Source organism: Mandrillus leucophaeus, unplaced genomic scaffold (genome assembly GCF_000951045.1).
Source record: "Mandrillus leucophaeus isolate KB7577 unplaced genomic scaffold, Mleu.le_1.0 Scaffold32, whole genome shotgun sequence".
Classification (NCBI taxonomy): Eukaryota; Metazoa; Chordata; class Mammalia; order Primates; family Cercopithecidae; genus Mandrillus; species Mandrillus leucophaeus.
In genome coordinates this window covers 1,403,460-1,421,372 of record NW_012103365.1, presented here as the reverse complement: position 1 = coordinate 1,421,372, position 17,913 = coordinate 1,403,460, and the positions used below count along the sequence as shown (strand labels likewise).

The following is a 17,913-nucleotide window of genomic DNA, read 5'->3' as shown; positions in this document are numbered from 1 at the left end:
TCTTGACTCTTTATCCAATTTGCCAGTCTGTGTCTTTTAATTGGGGCATTTAACCCATTTACATTTAAGGTTAATATTGTTATGTGTGAATTTGACCCTGTCATTATGATGTTAGTTGGTTATTCTGCCCGTTAATTGATGCAGTTTCTTCCTAGCATTGATGGTCTTTGTAATTTGGCATGTTTTTGCCGTGACTGGTACCAGTTGTTTCTTTCCATGTTTAGTGCTTCCTTCAGGACCTCTTATAAGGCAGCCTGGTAGTGACAAGCATTTGCTTGTTTGTAAAGGATTTTATTTCTCCTTCACTTATGAAGCTTAGTTTGGCTGGCTGTAAATTCTGGGCTGAAAATTCTTTTCTTTAAGAATGCTGAATATTGGCCCCCACTCTCTTCTGGCTTGTAAGGTTTCTGCCGAGAGATCCGCTGTTAGTCTGATGGACTTCCCTTTGTGGGTAACCTGACCTTTCTCTCTGGCTGACTTTACCATTTTTTCCTTCATTTCAACCTTGCTGAATCTGACAATTATGTGTCTTGGGGTTGCTCTTCTCGAGGAATATCTTTGTGGTATTCTCTGTATTTCCTGAATTTGAATGTTGGCCTGCCTTGCTAGGTTGGGGAAGTTCTCCTGGATAATCCTGAAGAGTGTATTCCAGCTTGGTTTCATTCTTCCCATCGCTTTCAGGTACACCAATCAAATGTAGATTTGGTCTTTTCACATAGCCTCATATTTCTTGGAGGCTTTGTTCATTTCTTTTTACTCTTTTTTCTCTAACCTTGTCTTCTTGCTTTACTTCAATCACCGATACCCTTTCTTCTGCTTGATCAAATCGGCTGTTGAAGTTTGTGCATGCATCACAAAGTTTTCATGCCATGGTTTTCAGCTCCATCAGGTCATTTAAGCTCTTCTTTACACTGTTTGTTCTAGTTAGCCATTTGTCTAACCTTTTTCTCAAGGGTTTTAGCTTCCTTGCGATGCGTTCAAACATGCTCCTTTAGCTCAGAGAAGTTTGTTATTACCAACCTTCTGAAGCCTACTTCTGTCATCTCATCAAAGTCATTCTCCATCCAGCTTGTTCCATTGCTGGTGAGGAGCTGTGATCCTTTGGAGGAGAAGAGGCGCTCTGGTTTTTAGAATTTTCAGTCTTTCTGCTCTGATTTCTCCCCCTCTTTGTGGTTTTGTCTACCTTTGGTGTTTGATGTTGGTGACCTACAGATGGGGTTTTGGTGTAGATGTCCTTTTTGTTGATGTTCGTGCTATTCCTTTCTGTTTGTTAGTTTTCCTTGTAACAGTCAGGTCCCTCAGCTGCAGGTTTGTTGGAGTTTGCTGGAGGTCTGCTCCAGACCCTGTTAGCCTGGTATCACCAGCAGAGGCTGCAGAACAGCAGATGTTGCAGCCTGATCCTTCCTCTGGAACCTTCGTCCCAGACGGGCACCTGCCTGCATGAGGTGTCTGTTGCCTCCTCCTGGGAGGTGTCTCCCAGTTAGGCTACATGGGAGTCAGGGACCCACTTGAGGAGGCAATCTGTCCGTTCTCAGAGCTCAAACGCTGTGGATGGAGAACCACTGCTGTCTTCAGAGCTGTCAGACAAGGACTTTTAAGTCTGCAGAAACTGTCTGCTGCCTTTTGTTCAGCTATGCCCTACCCACAGAGGTGGAGTCTATAGAGGCAGCAGGCCTTGCTGAGCTGTGGGGAGCTCTGCCCAGTTCAAGCTTCCTGGCTGCTTTGTTTACCTACTCAAGCCTCAGCAATAGTGGATGCCCCTCCCCCAGCCAGGCTGCTGCCACACAGTTCGTTGTCAGACTGCTGCGCTAGCAGTGAGCAAGGCTCCATGGGCGTGGGACCCAAATCTCCTTGTCTGCTGGTTGCTGAGACCTTGGAAAAAGTGGAGCATTTGGGTGGAAGTGTCCTGTTTTTCCAGGTAGAGTCTGTCACAGCTTCCCTTGGCTAGGAAAGGGAAATCCCCCAACCCCTTGAACTTCCTGGGTGAGGTGATGCCCTGCCCTGCTTCAGCTTGCCCTCTGTGGGCTGTACCCACTGTCCAACTGTCCCAATGAGATGAACCAGGTACCTCAGTTGGAAATGCAGAAATCACCCATCTTCTGCATCCATCATGCTGGGAGCTGCAGACCAGAGCTGTTCCTATTTGACCATCTTGGAACGGATCCACTTCATTCCTTTTTAATGGCTGAACATTATTCCATACATACATATGCATGTACCACGTTTTCTTTATCCATTAATCCATTGATGGGCTTTTGTTTTTTTCCTACCTTTTGTCTATTATGAATAGTCCTACTATGAACATTTGTGTGCAAGTATTTGTTTGAATACCTGTTTTCAGTTCTTTTGGGTATATGGAATTGATGGATCATATCATAATTCTATGGTTATCTTTTTTGGGAATTGCCAAACTGTTTTCCACAGGAGCTGGATTGTTTTACATTTCCACCAGCAATAGATGAGAGTCCTAATTTCTCCACATCTTTGCCAACATTTATTTTTCATCTTTTTGATTTTAGCCATCCTGGTGGATGTGAAGTGTTACTTCATTAAGATTTTGGCTTGCATTTCTCTAGTAGTAAATGATGATGAACATCTTGTCATGTGCTTGTTGGCCATTTATATATTCTGGAGAAATGTCTATTCAAGTCTTTTTCCCATTTTAAATTGCACTTTTTGTTGAGTTGTAAGAATTCTTTGTAAGGTTGTATAATACTAGACCCTTATGGGATATATGACTTGCAAGTATTTTATTCCATTCTCTGGGTTTTTTCTCTTTCTTGATAGTGTTTTTTGATGTTCAAAAGTTTTTCATTTTGATGAAATCTATTTTTCCTTCTGTTGCTCATAATTTTGTTGTCATATCTAAGAATCCGTCACCACATCCAAGGTCATAAAGATTTACCCTTGTGTTTTCTTCTGAGTTGTGTAGTTTTAGCTCTTACATTTAGGTTGTTGATACATTTTAAGTTAATTTTTATAAATTGTATGAGGTAGGGACCAAACTCCATTCTGGGGCAAGTAAATATTTACTTGTCCCAGCACCATTTGATGAAGAGATTGTACTGTCCTCATTGAATGATCTTGGTGCTCTTGTTGAAAGTCCTTATTTTAATTCCTCTTTTACTTCACCCTTTACTTCCAGAGGCCTCTGGCACCTCCAGTTTCTGATTCTTTTGGTGATCCTGTATATTGGATTGGCCAGCTTTCTACAATGCCAGCTTACAATTCAGTTTTCTCTGGTCTACTCTTATTTACAATATTTTCTAGATAGTCTATTATTTCACTTATTCTTCTTTGACTCAGGTGCTTGTTTTTCTTTCTTTTCCAGTTGTTGCATTTCCCTGTATGTGTTTTTGTTTGGATTGTTTCCTAATTTTATTGCATTATAGTAAAAAATACCTATTATCTTGTCCAGAGAGCCTTTCCTCACTCCCTTTACCTGCAGGCTGGCTGGCGAACTCCTGCTCTTCTGGGCTTCAATTATAGCAACTTCTGTTAATCTCTCACACCAGCATGTAATGTGGAAATGATCTGTTTTCCTTTCTGTCCTTCCCACCACACTGTGAAGTTCTCTGGAGCTGGGACCACATTTTGCTTTATCTTACTATACCAAGCAGTGCAGTATAGTTCTTAATATGCAGCAAGAGCCCAGGTAATGTTTGTTCAGCTGAAAGTTTCTCAAAATCCTGTTCCCACTCTTGTTGCTTAGAGTTAACACTGAGCTTCTATTTATAAGTGAATTCGGTGAATTCAAAGGTTATTTGTATTCTAGCCAGAGACTGCCTTATTGAGTGTGCGTTAGCCTCTATCCTAAGGCCTTCTCAGATGTTTTGTTCAATACGTAATGAGGCTACTGCTTTCCCTACTTTACCAGCGAGGAAGCTGAGACTTAGAGATGAAGTAACCACTCCCAGCTCACACAGCTGGCAGTAAACGGGTCCACAATTTGAACACAGAGCTTGATTTCTGTGCAGTTGACAACGTGGCATCCCCTCATCTTGTCAGGAGTCCTCATCAATTCTAGGAGAACAGGTCTTCCCACCCTTACCTCTGCCAAGAACCTGGGAAATGAGTTTATTATCTCAACTTCAGATATCTATTATTTTTATTTTCTCATACCAGAGTTTAAAATGGTTATGAAGTGAGATCTACTCCTGTTCCTTTTGATTTCTTTATGGTGTTTAAGCTTAAAAAGTCTTCCCTCTAATGGCTTGACAAAGAGTCAGCTTTTTTCTCATTTCTAGTTTGTGTGTGTTGTTTTTTTAAACTCTATCTGGAATTTATATTGGTATTAACTGTGTACTTGTCATTTTAAATTGTTATAATGTTGAGGTATCTTAATAGGTTCAGTGAGTCTTAGATTGCTGAGTATTGAGGTTATTGCCAGCATTCTGCTATAAATACTTTTGTGTAGGCCATTTGTATTTTATTCTCTTTCTGGTGGTGTTATTATTTATGGTGGTGGTAGGAGGGGTTTCTTTTATTCTCCAGCTGGGGCATCATTTCCCTAGGCTGTACTTCCAAAGGATTAGAGGAAGGAACAGGTATTTAGTCAGGCATTTATTGAGGTTGTGCTGGGTGCTGAATTGCTGGGTACTTGGATTGACAGGGAGCTCTGCTTTGGGGCATTTGGGAGGATCAGTACTGTGCCTGTCAAACATATATTTTTGTTAACTTTAATGTGGAGTGATCCAGTCTAGTAGATTGCATTCCAAGTTGGAAGATTCTCCTGATGGCTCTGAGTCTAGTAGGTGTAGTGTGTAATTTACCTTTTATTTCTTGTAAGTCTGGCTCTTTAATCAGGGAGAAGAAACTGCTATTGAATATTGAAGAGCATTCCACATATTCTCATCTTTATTTTTTAAAAATTTGTTTGATTACTGGTTGCATGACCTCACTAAATTTTCTTGGTGAATCATCTCAGCACACATGCGCTTCTAAAACTGTATCTAACATTCACTGAAGTGAAGTTTTAGTTTTCAGTTTTTAAGGTAGGTAAGACTAGTTTAAAGGAAATAATAATGGATGCTAAAGAAATTCTCTCACGGCTGGATGAGTAATCTAAGTAGGATGTTTCTTTTTTTGATTGCGGTTTAATTTACATAATGACAATTTTTTAAAAAATTTTCTCTGTTGGGTAAATTTCTTCGTAATGAGTGAATAAAAATAATTTTGAAGAGATAAAATGAGTTGTTTTTATTCTATTTCAGGAATTCATTTAAACAACAACCTAAACCATTTGAAATTTGGCTTGGATTATCATAGACTGTCTTCTCCTACACAAACAGCAGCAAAGCAAGGGAAAATGGATTCGTCCACCTCAAGAGCAGGCAGCGACAAGATTGTCCTGTTGGTGTGTAACCGAGCCTGCACTGGGCAACAAGGGAAAAGGTGAGAACCAGATTATTCCCAGTAAGTAGCTAGACTGGAAAAGTTCAGTATTTTCAAACGTTTTTAAAAACATGGGCAAAAAGTTCTTACTTTTAGTACTTAATTTTTTATTCTGATATTTAGAAAGAATACATGTACAAGTTGACCTGATTTGGGGCATTGGTTGGGGGAGAGTAAAGTTCGGAATCTGGATTTCTTTTTGTTGTTGTTTGTGTGTGTGTGTGTGTGTGTGTGTGTGTTTTTTTTTTTTTTTTTGATACAGAGTTTCGTTCTGTCTCCCAGGCTGGAGCGCAGTTGTGTGGTCTCGGTTCACTGCAACCTCCGCCTCCCAGGTTTAAGCGATTCTCTTGCCTCAGCCTCCTGAGTAGCTGGGATTGTAGGCGCCAGCCACCACACCCAGCAGATTTTTAATATTTTTAGTAGAAACGAGGTTTCACCATGTTGGTCAGGCTGGTCTCAAACTCCTGACCTCAGACAATCCACCCGCCTTGGCCTCCCAAAGTGCTAGGATTATGGGCGTGAGCCACCGCATCTGGCCAGGAATCTAGTTTTTAAAGGCTCATTTCATATGTGTATTTTCAGTTCAGGCTCCTCTTGGGACTCTATACCCGTTTCCAGCTGCTTTCCTGACAGCTATTTTATTTTTATTTTTTTAATTCTTAACATGTCTACTTGGATGGTGCATGTCCCTCAGTCTTATGTCCCAAATTGAACTCATTTTCTTTCCTTTTAAAACTGGCTCTCCAGTATTTCCCATCTTGAGAAATGGCACCACACATTCATTCAGCTTTGTAAGTCAGAAATTTGGGAGTCAGAAATCTCTCTCTAAAATTTGTCTAATGCCCTCTGTAAGAGTGTATGGGTGTTTTATACTATCTTTTAAAGTAACTGTGTCACAGTAGGAATGTAACCTGAGTATTAACAAAAGACAGATATGTTTCAAGGAGAAATGACTTGGTGTTTCTTAACATTTGTTAGGGGAACCTTTGTGTTAGCCTTTGAAATTTTTGCTTTGAAATAAGTTCCTTGCATAGTAAATAACATAAATGTAAAATGTGTTGATATGCATATTTATGCTATTCATTGACAGGTATTTTAGTGTTTACAGTGTGTTGGGCATGGTTCTAAACACTGGGGATTCAGCAGGGAACAAGACAGGCAGGGTCTGTGTCCTCATGGAGCTTCCATCCTAGCTAGGACAGACTGGCTATAAACAAGCAGACGTCATTAACTTCAGACAGTCTGTACCATGTTGAAGGCATTAAAACAGACTAGAATGATAGAGTGTGATGGTGGGAGGCTGGCAAGACTACATTAGGAAGGGAGGTCAGGGAAGGTGTCCCTGTAGAGACTGCAGCCAAGCTGAGCCCCAGTGAGCTGTGTGAACATGAGGAGAAAGGATCCCATGCAGAGGGAACACCCAGTACATGCACACAAGACTAGGAGGAGGTTGGTGTGTGTCAGGCACAGAAGGAATGAAGTAAAGAACCTGTGGAATTCCCTTCATGATGCTAGTCTCTCAAAGAGTGAAGTCATTATTTTTAAAAAATATGATTGGGTGATTTACATGTGCTTGTAACTCATTTCGCATCACAGTAGTTTTTAGGCAGATTGGTTCACTGTTAAGCACCACTACAAGCGAATAGTTTGATAGTTCTTGGAAACTGGTTTCTTGGTGATCTTAGCACCTCTGCTTCCCTCTGGGCCTGAGTCAGAGTTAAACTGTTAGATCATTTGTTCATTCATTCATTCATCTTCTATTTTCTAGACATTGTCTGTCTGTGCTACTCAGATAAATACATCACAGTGCTTGCTATCAAATAACTCACAGCCTATTGGTGGAGGCAGAACAATAAGCAGGCATTGTTTATAGCACAGTATACACAGGAAACAAGCCAACAGGGTGCCTCCTGGAAAAGAATACCTCCACTGGGTCTTCACATGAGTGAGCAGGTGACAGCCTAGACTCAGAAGGATGGGGAGGGTATTCCAAGCAGAGCGAGTTCCCTGACAAAAAGACATGCATGTGTGAGAGTAGGACACATTCAGGGAATTCGGGTTTGAATGATTGGGCATGGATGAGAGTTGAGGGTAGGCTAGTGGTCCTCAACATTGGCTGCATATTAGAACCACCCAGGGAGCCCCTAAAAACATCTCAGTGTTCAGATCACATTCCGAACTGATTTCATCAGAATCTCTGGGGGCTGGACTTGGGCATCATTATTTTCTAAAGCTCCTCTGGTGATTTTGGTCTTCGGTCTATGCAGCTGAGGCCAAGAACCACAGTACTGCTTGGACTCTGTGGGACATAGACAGCTCTGGAACTGACTTTCACTGTCACTTGCTTGCCAGTGCCTCCTTTGTTGTCAGAGACTCAAGAATGTGGCTGCCTGTCTGTGAGACCTTCCAGCCCTATCTAGTCCTCTGGCACCCAACCCCTTATGGGTTTGACGTGTGCTGTTTGCCAGGCTCATGTCCACTCCCACCCCCTCTGCTCCCCATCTTCACTGATCCTGCCCCATTGCCACCTGCTGTCCTAGTACCATACGCCCCTAGAAGCCATTTTGGTGTATTGGCTATTAAATTTAATTTAGAAATCTAAGCTGTTCATCTCATTATGAAGAGTTACCATTACATTTCCTGTTTGTTTTATTTTGAGAACTGTCCTAAAGCCAATTATATCGTGATTCCATTTTAAGAGATCAAGAACAAAAGATAACAGTGTTAAAGGAATTACCGTACTTTTAAGGTGATTACATTGTTGATGTATGTTAGATTTGGACTGCCTTTTGTGCTGCACTTAGAGAAGACAATAGCTTGGGACCTTCTGCAGAAGGAAATCTTGGAGAAGATGAAGTATTTCTTGAGGCCCACGGCTTGCATTCAGGTTTGTAAGCATTTTGATATTCCAGCATAGCATGGGTGTGTATACTCAGTGAAGAAACAAGCATTACAATGAAATTTGAGTTTCTTGTGTTTGAATTTCCAGGACTGAGAATTTATCCCTCATTTTATGAAAGAGCTAGTCACTGCAAGGTTTTCCTTGAACTGCCTTGTATTCCTTTATAATATTTATCTAAAAACGTTAATACATGATCAGCTTGGAAGGGTTTAGTAGAATGTCTATCTGTATATTTTAAAAATTATTACTATGTTAAGGTATCCGTGGAAGACCATTAAGCTGATGTTTAGTAAAAGCAATGTGTTACTTGTCTTGCATGACTTATTTGATATGTAAATCGCATTTGGGTAAATCATATTTAAAGTGTATTAGAGTGGCTCAACAACCTTATAGAATCTTATAGAGAAGCATTTTGCAGAATAAACAGTTTACTGAAACTCTAATCTGTTTTGGAAATGCCACTGTGAAACAGATGCCCTTGAAGAAAAATTTGGCTTAATTCTCATCTAACATCTGATGCAGGTGTGTCCATTCAGCTTGCGTGTGGTCAGTGTTGTTGGAATAACATACTTGCTGCCCCAGGAGGAGCAGCCCTTGTGCCACCCAACAGTAGAAAGGTAAAAAAAAAAAATTTTTTTAATTACCTTTTAGAATCTCACACATGTTCATTTGTGATTTCAAGTGATGTCTGATATAATTTCCACATAAGTGTGCAAGGTTCTTTAGGCTCATTTTGAAATTAAGTACTTGTTTTACTTCTGATTCATGCTTGGGTATATGTTTAGTGATCTTTCTTGAAATAAGAAAAGCCCTGGAGGACTTGCGTTAGGAAAGCAAATTAACGTATGTCCTAGGACTGCAGATAAATGACACTTTTATATTCACCAGGAATGAAGTTTTGTAAAGTAATGTTCTAATCAGGCTACGTTCTTCCTTAAAACCCTTATATGGCAACTTGTGGCATAAAAGATAAACCCCGTGTTCCACAATGTAAGAAGTTCTTCACAGTTTGAATTCCGCTTACTTCACTTTTGTCAGGCCTTGCTCTTCCTCTCCCCACTATCCCAAACTTTCAGCAGCATTAAAGTACTGACGATTGTTTGAACAGGCGATACTATTTTATACGCGTGCTTTGCATGTGTGGTTTCTTCTGTCTGTAATCCCTTTCCTTTAAGCCCTTTTTTATACTCTTCCTCCTCTCACCCCCCGCAACCTGCCCCGCAGAATTAGTCACTTTACTCTGCTACCTCTGTGCTGGCTAAATCTGTTATATTTATAATACTCTATTGTATTAATAAAATAATATACATCTATACACACTGTGTGTCTATGAATATATAATATACATATGAAAACACATTTTTTATAATAAAAATTATTATAATAAAATGATTTTTTCAACAAATATTGTAGTGCCTGTATTTCAGCATTCTAAAAAAGCATACAACATGGTCCTGCTTGAAAGCTCACTGTTTGGGTTTAGAGATGAGAGTTAATAGATTAGACAACAATCCAAAATATTGCACAACATAAACAAGATAAGATGGGTAATAACTGAGTTCTGGATTTCCCAGGAGATGGCAAGGAGCCAGTGAACTTGCGAGGTGGGTAGATTTGGAGGAAGGAGGAAGAAGGGTGCAGTCTAGAGCAGGCGTGGCATGTTGGTGGAGAGGTGGAAAGGTGCAAGGGGCGACTTTGTTCCCGGGGGACTACCGTCCAGTGTCTATTTGGGGGGGTGAAAAATTGGGCAAGAAGTTGGAAAGGTCATAATGACTATCTGAGTGTGATCAGCAGCAGCCTCATAAATGACACTAAATTTCTTCCACCTCTTTATTATTAATACTATATTGGGCTTTTTAATTTAAGGGTTTTTCAGTTTAGTTGTCATGTAGTTACTAAATCAGTGGTTATAGTGGTCTTGCCAAAAACTTTTTTCTGATGGGGAACTATGATGAAGATTTTCATTAATCACATTATGATTTCAGGTAGGACATAATCACATTAAGTAAAATCATTTGTTTAGAAAATAATATGTGGCTTCCCTCTTCACTTCCCCGATTCTACAGGGCATTAAAATCTTGTGGACCAGGTGGCACCGCTCATGTGAAATTAGTAGTCGAGTGGGACAAGGAGACAAGAGATTTGTGAGTATTTTTAAAGTTAGTATTTATAGAAACATTGTTTTAATTATCATTTTTATAGCACACCTTTGATATGTTAAATGAGCCGAAACCTAAATCTCTCTTCTCTTTAGCTAAGTATCCAGGTGTGTTGTTAACCCTTTATTTAAGCAGTTTATTATTCCTTTCCTGTACATTCTCTCTTCTCAATCCCAGAACCTTAGAACATTTGTTCACTGCTGAAAGAGAAACTGTATACTCGTTACTATATAGGTTCAATTTACTTTGATTTTTTATTACAGGCCCATTAATTCTAGGAAGCAATGTTAGATGCATGTTCCTAGATGTAAAGGACAGGAATATGTGATTTAACCAGTACAGTTCATGGCCAAACCCAGAAAAATCAAGTTAGTTCTGAAAATAACTTTGTATACAGAGAACTTTTCAAGAACATTTTGGAATATAGAAAAATTTAGTCACTACTTTTGTTTTCTTACACATTGATTTTTTTTCCCTTTAGTTATAAGTTTGTAGTCACTTCACGAAGCCATAATTGTATTTTTCCTTCTGTTTTGCAATACATTCTCTGATAGATGCTTCTCCCCCTAATTGCAGCTTGTTTGCAAATACTGAAGATGAGTATATCCCTGATGCAGAAAGTGTTCGTCTGCAAAGGGAGCGTCATCATCAGCCTCAAACCTGTACTTTATCCCAGTGTTTCCAACTCTACACCAAAGAGGAGCGGGTAAGAGGCTGGGCAGCATTTCTTGGTTGCTCAGGGCAGTGGGGAGTGGGGCATGGCAAGATGACAGTGGAGAAACAAATCATGCCCCAGAAGTCGCCGCAGGATTTTGCATATATGTAAGTCTGCACATGTAATGAGCATCTTAGTGCTATTGCTTTTAGGACTTCAACAACAAGTCGCAAGTTTCTAGAAAACCTTGATTAATTGAAATACTCTGGAAATGAACCTTCATAGTTAGTTCTTTTTCATGGTTAATGATCAAGTTTTGATGATTTTCTTTCTCAATTTAGAAGTTTCAAGATCTTTTCCTTAGTAACTTAAACAGTGATTCTTGACTTTTTGATACTAAGAATATAGGTGCCAGGACCTATTTAAATTTAAATTAATTAAAATTAAGTGAAGTAAATAATTAAATAATTCAGTTCCTTCACTGCATTAGTCATGTTTCAAGTGCTCAGCAGACATATGGTGGTTAGTGGCTCCCATATTGAACAGTGTAGATATAGACCAGAAAGTAGACAGCAAGGCTTTGCAGGTAGTAGGGACCCAGTAAGTGTTTAATGAATGAATGGACAGAGAGATGGATAAATAAGCCTCTATGGGTGGGGCCCAGGCCTGTGTGATTTTTATGCACCTTATAAACATTGACCAGAGTACTTGGAGTTCATCTAACCTTGCATTGATATCTAGGATCATAATTGTGACTACTAGTTGTAACTCTTCACTCTTAAATAGAGGGAGTCATGCAATTTCAGGATTGAAGGGGACTTTAAAACTCCTTTATTCTAGTGATTGGGTTCTTCTTCTACTTAATTTCAAATAGGTGATTGCTTAGCCTGAGTTTGAATATCTTTTGTTATGAGGTGTTTGTCTCCTTAAGATGGATAAACTGTGTTTTCTCTGGATAGCTCTGATGGTAACTGAAGTTAACCTGAAATATGTCTGCTGGTTACTACAGCTAATAATTGTTCTGTCTCTTAAATTCGTTATGACTCAGAAGTCCTAATTTTATTTTTGTCTGTTATTCGAATATTTGAAAATAGCTTTTGTATTTCCACTGAGTCTTCTCTCCCCCACACTGTTTTTAGCTAGTTCCTTTAATAATAGTTTTTCATAAGACATGTTTGGTTTTTTTCCTTTTTTTTTTTTTTTTGTTTCCCCCAGTTTTGCACTCAATTATGAAATAGTTGGCTTTGGAATTGGTTGACTATAGGTTCTCTATGGCACCTTGCCCTGTTTAGCTTTTTTTTTTTTTTTTAAATGACTTTGGAGATGTTTGATAATGGCACAAAGATAATGGATGAGCAGATCGACTAGATGGCATCACTGGTATTCCACAAAACATCTCACTGATCTAGAATGCTAGCAAGATACCTTTTAACAGGGGCTCATTCATTCAGTAGGTGTTTGTTGAGTACATACCATGTTAGGTATCATACTGGTACTGGAGAAGTAGCAGGGGGCAACATAAACAACGTTTTTGCCTTCATGCTGTTTATAGTCTACTGGAACAAGTAAATAAAGGAAGCAAAGGTCCTGGAATAGGAAGCAAAGGCCCTTTGGCAAGACTGTCAAACAGAAATGAAGCCAGTATGGCTGGAGGACAGGAGGTGAGGGACAGAATTGACACAGTATATGCTCCATGAGAGCAGATACTCCATCTGTCTTGATCACTAAATCCAGTATCCAGAGCAGTACATGGCACATAGAAAGTAACATCTGGCCAGGCGCAGTGGCTCATGCTTGTAATCCCAGCACTTTGGGAGGCTGAGGTGGACAGATCGCCTGAGCCCAGGAGTTCAAGAGCACCTGGGCAACATGGCAAAACCCGATCTCTACCAAAAATACAAAAATTAGCTGGGCGTGGTGGTGCGTGCCTGTGGTCTCAGCTACTCAAGAGGCTGAGGTGGAAGAATCACTTGAGCCTGAGGGATGGAGGTTGCAGTGAGCCAAGATCACGCCAGTGTACTCCAACCTGGGTGATAGAGTGAGACTCTGTTTCAAAAAAAGAAAGAAAGAAAGTAACATATTTAACATTTATACAGTATTTACTGATTTAGTCGTTCCTCTTTGAGGGATAATCTATTCAACAAACCAGAATCTGTTTAGAATTTGGGTGCCAGCTCTAGCCACTTTTGATTGTGTTATTCCATTGATGCCCAGCATCTGTAGTTTCCAGAGAGATTTTGAGTTGCCCCATGCCCTGGCTAAGGCATTAGTCCAGCCGTAACACAGTCTTGCATTAAGTGGTGCCTAACGGGAGTCATGCTTCTGTTTTCAGCTTGCCCCCGATGATGCCTGGCGTTGCCCGCACTGTAAGCAGCTGCAGCAGGGAAGCATTACATTAAGCCTCTGGACTCTGCCTGATGTGCTTATTATACATCTAAAGAGATTTCGGCAGGTACGGAAATTGTCTATCCTCAGGAACAAACAAGCTGTGACAAGTTTCTTATGACACTTGTTGATGGGCTCTGTGGGGGCTCTTTGGTATACCTGTTTGATCCAGTGAGTCCTGTCTGTGTATGTTATAGACACACTTTTTTTGCCCCTGTGTTTAGGGTAATGTTTTGTTCCTTCCCAAGGCAAAATTTGATTTTAGTTCATATTGCAGATATTTTACTTTGTTCTTGACTTGTAAATGTTGTGCTTAAATTTTGTAAAGTGTACTCTGGGATTTAAAAAGAACTAAGTAGAGATCCTTTCTGGGGGAGGTAGAATTCTATTTCTACCTAATGTAATAATGGGTGTTCTGCTCCTGAGGAGCTGTTGTATGGTTGGGGAGATGAGTCATAAATAAATACAAAGAAAATCTGCTTTGAATTGTATTGCTTTGTGAGTCAGTTTTTCCAAAAAGGCTGTCTATTCCCTGAGGTTAGGATTGTCTAGACAGTCTCAGTGTAAGAGGTAAATGGGAAGTGAACATTAATGGACTCCACAAGGCCTGGCTCTAAGTTTGTATCTGAAAGATGAGCAAGCTTTTACTAGGTGAGGTGGAAGCAGGGATCTCCCACACGGGGGCAGAGGGAGCAGTGTGTGCAAAGCCCGGCAGTGGGGAAAGCACAGCCTGCAGCAGGCCAGGTGGACAGGCACTCTAGAGGGGTGGACAGTGGTAGGAGTTGATGGAAGACGTGGGTGGATGCTGGTTGTCCAAGGAACCCTTTGTGGGCAGAGTAGGATTCTGATGAAGGGTTATAAGCAGAGAAGCAACCTTACCAAATCTGTATTTTGAAAATACTCTTCTGGCTATTTTGTAGATAACAGATTAGAGGCTACAAGAATGAAGATGGGGAGACCTGAAGGAGGCCCTTGCCATCATCCAGGGTGGGCTGCTAGTGGATGGGATAGGTTGTGGCAGTAGAGATGGAGAGATGTTCAGGACTGTCTGAGGAGGTGGAGGTATCGGGCGACACACACATGGTCCCCAGGTCTGGGGCTTTCACACAGAGGTTCGAGGTTCAGCTCCTATGGGAGTGAAGAGTGGGCATTTGGCACCCAGTGTATATTCTGTTGGGATTTGCAAGTGTAAAACTGACTGAGGGTTTGGATCCCAGCCTGCTGTGTCTCCTTCCCCGGACATAGAGTAATTTCCTGGGCTTTCTGTTTTCTTTTGAAGGCATGTCACCACCCTTCCAGCAACCCAGGCGTAAACCTGCAGTGTCCTCTTTGACTTCTTTCTTGTCCCTCTCATCTAGGCATGGCCATGCCTCTTCATCGACTCTTGTGTGTCCCCTCCCCATTCTTGCTGTCACCGTGCTGATTTAGACATTTTGTTGCTTTTCAGCTGGTCACTGTTGCAATGACTTTTGAGTGATTTCTTCACCTCCATTACTCCTATTTCTAACATGTTCTGTGCACTGCTTACACAGTTCTTCACCCACAACTCTGGTGACATCACCTTTTCCATAAAAGCCTCAGAGGATACGATCCAGATTCTTCAGGCTGGCCTTCCTGACCACCCAGGACCCGTCGTCCCTTCCTCTCATGAACGTTTTTCTTCCCTTCACAGACCCTTATGTAGCTCCTTACGGTGGGCATATCTATGCCTGGTTAATTTTTTAAAGTTCCCATAGACACAGGAAACACACAGTGAATATCTGTTCAACTCATGGATGGATTTCAAAGCATGTCCTTATAGGTTTAATGGAAAATACAGATTACCAAAGATTGCCACTGAGTGAATATGTTAAGCTGAGTCAGTGTTGCCTTGTGATGTGCCTGTTGGAGGAGGTGGAGGGGAATAGGCGCTGCTTATCGAGAGGCTCTTCTGAGCCAGGCACTGTGGTTTGCCCTTCACGGAGCCATCACATCATTAGTTTTTATACGTCTTTGACAGAGGTATCAGGAAGAGCCACCTGATATTGTCATTTTTTTGTAAGTCAAACGCTTTAAAGCCCTTTAACAGATAAGGAAAGGAAGACTCATAGAGGAAGACTCATTTACCCCCCCATATGGATCCTCACTGGTTCCACCTTAGCTGATACTAAAACCTGTTCCTCTAGATAGCTAAAACTATCATCTGTTTCCCTGTTTTGTATGTCTTGGGAAACGTCAGATAGGTAACTCACACTGCTTTATCTGATAGGATCCACATTGTCCCCCTAAAGTGATCTGCCATCTGCTTGCATTAAAATATCACCAGAACTTGTTTTTCTTCTTGCAACAGGAAGGAGACAGGCGCATGAAACTTCAGAACATGGTCAAGTTCCCCTTGACTGGCCTGGACATGACACCTCATGTGGTTAAGAGGAGCCAGAGCAGCTGGAGTTTGCCATCCCATTGGTCCCCGTGGAGACGGCCCTATGGACTCGGGAGGGACCCTGAGGACTACATCTATGACCTGTATGCTGTGTGCAATCACCATGGCACCATGCAAGGGGGGCACTACACAGGTCTGCAGTGTGAGAGGCCGCGTGTCTGTGCTGGCGAGTCCTTCAGACGGGTTTGCTTGTGACAGGATGACTTGACTTGAGAGCCTCATTTCCCCTCCGGTAGGCAGTGTGCCAACTGTGAGGGCAGTTTCCATGCTCTGGCTCTCTGTCCAAGAGCAAATAAATGAACATTCTTCCTCCTCTTCCTGAGTGGGGTCATCCAGTAGGTAGCTGACTGATTGGGGAGTGGTATGTGCAGATAGCAGTCTGGTGAACTGAGGATTTGCTCTTTGTTTACCTAACCTGCACTCCCCATTTAAGGTTTTGCTAGATAGAGTTCCTTGAGGTTCTAGCTTCTCTCTTATTTTAAATGATTGTGAACTCCTTTTTTTTTTTTTTTTTTTTTAATTAAAGATGAGCTGTTGCTGTGTTGCCCAGGCTGGAGTACAGTAGCTATTCGCAGATGTGATTATCATACACCACAGCCTTGAACTTCGGGGCTCAAGCAATTCTCCTGCCTCATTCTCCAGAGTAGCTGGGATACAAGTGCATGACACTTTTATAGTGTCTTTAAAGTGACTTAGAAGGATTTTTCTTTTTGTTTTAAGGTTAAATTGACCTTGTCATTTATAAAAGCAACTATGTTCATCATGAAATTTAGAGGCTAGAGGTGGAAAGAATACCATCATCCATGGGCTTATCACTGAGATAACCATTGGTATTTTTTTAATTGAGATAAAATATACATAACAAAATGTACCATTTTAAACATTTTTAAGTGTACAGTTCAGTGACATTAAGTACACTCACATTGTTGTGTAACCATTATCACTATCCATCTCTACAAGTTTTTTAATCTTCCCAAACTTAAACTCTGTACCTAATAAACACTAATTCCCGTTTTCTCTCCCCTCAGCCGTGACAAGCACTATACTTTCTGTGTCTATGAATTTGACTACTCTTGGTACCTCCTTTTAAATGGAATCATTCAATATTCGTTCTTTTGTGACTGGCTTATTTCATGTAGCTTAATGTCTGTAAGGTTCATCCACGTTGTAGCAGGTATCAGAATTTCCTGCCTTTTTAGGGCTGAATAATGTTCCACTGTATGTCGGTAATATTTTGGTATGTAGTATATACTTGGCATGTTTTTCTCTACGTTTTTGCCATTATTTTCCACCGTTGGGATTATACTGGCATTTTGTTATTGTTGTTCAAGTGAACATTTATTGAGCCCCTCACATCCTGCTTGCCCTGGGTTCTATCACAGCAGAAATCAATAGGTCCCCAGCCTCTGTCTTCCGAGAGTGTAATCAAGTAGGGGGAAACGTGGGTACAGATATGATTTAAAAAGAGGAGTCCCATATCATGGGTTCTGTGGTGGAGGTGTGAGCAGTGGGCAGAGGTCGGAGCCAGAGGATAGACTGGTCACAGTGTGCTGGAGGGGCAGGGTCAGCTGTTGGGGAAAGGAACCTGCTGCCTAACCTCGTGGGCCAGCGGGGTGGATAGACAGGTCACAAATTCAGAAGCACAGCAGCACAGTGAGGGGTGAGTGGCACATGCGCTTCTGCATCCTCATCTTCACGCCTAGTATTGTAACAGAAGTAGCTTGATGTGGACACTTAATTTTTTATAAATACTTTTTTTTGTGTGTGTGTGTGACAGAGTCTCGCTCTTTCACCAGACTGGAGTGCGGTGGCACAATCTCGGCTCACTGCAAGCTCCGCCTCCCAGGTTCAAGCAATTCTCCTGCCTCAGCCTCCCAAGTAGCTGGGACTACAGGCACCCACCACCACACCCAGTTAATTTTTGTATTTTTAGTAGAGACAGGGTTTCACCATGTTGGCCAGGATGGTCTTGATCTCCTGACCTGGTGATCTGCCC

General features: G+C 41.2%; 1 protein-coding gene across 1 annotated transcript in view; it reads left to right on the top strand.

Moving 5' to 3' along the window:
* Positions 1–17,913, top strand: part of USP31 (ubiquitin specific peptidase 31) — a 57,508-nt gene that overhangs the window by 22,926 nt on the left and 16,669 nt on the right. The window contains exons 7-13 of the mRNA XM_011987959.1: positions 5,214–5,394; positions 8,170–8,281; positions 8,819–8,913; positions 10,363–10,440; positions 11,032–11,161; positions 13,443–13,562; positions 15,825–16,050. Coding sequence (XP_011843349.1) covers positions 5,214–5,394; positions 8,170–8,281; positions 8,819–8,913; positions 10,363–10,440; positions 11,032–11,161; positions 13,443–13,562; positions 15,825–16,050 — 942 coding nt within the window. The remainder of the gene's footprint in view (positions 1–5,213; positions 5,395–8,169; positions 8,282–8,818; positions 8,914–10,362; positions 10,441–11,031; positions 11,162–13,442; positions 13,563–15,824; positions 16,051–17,913) is intronic.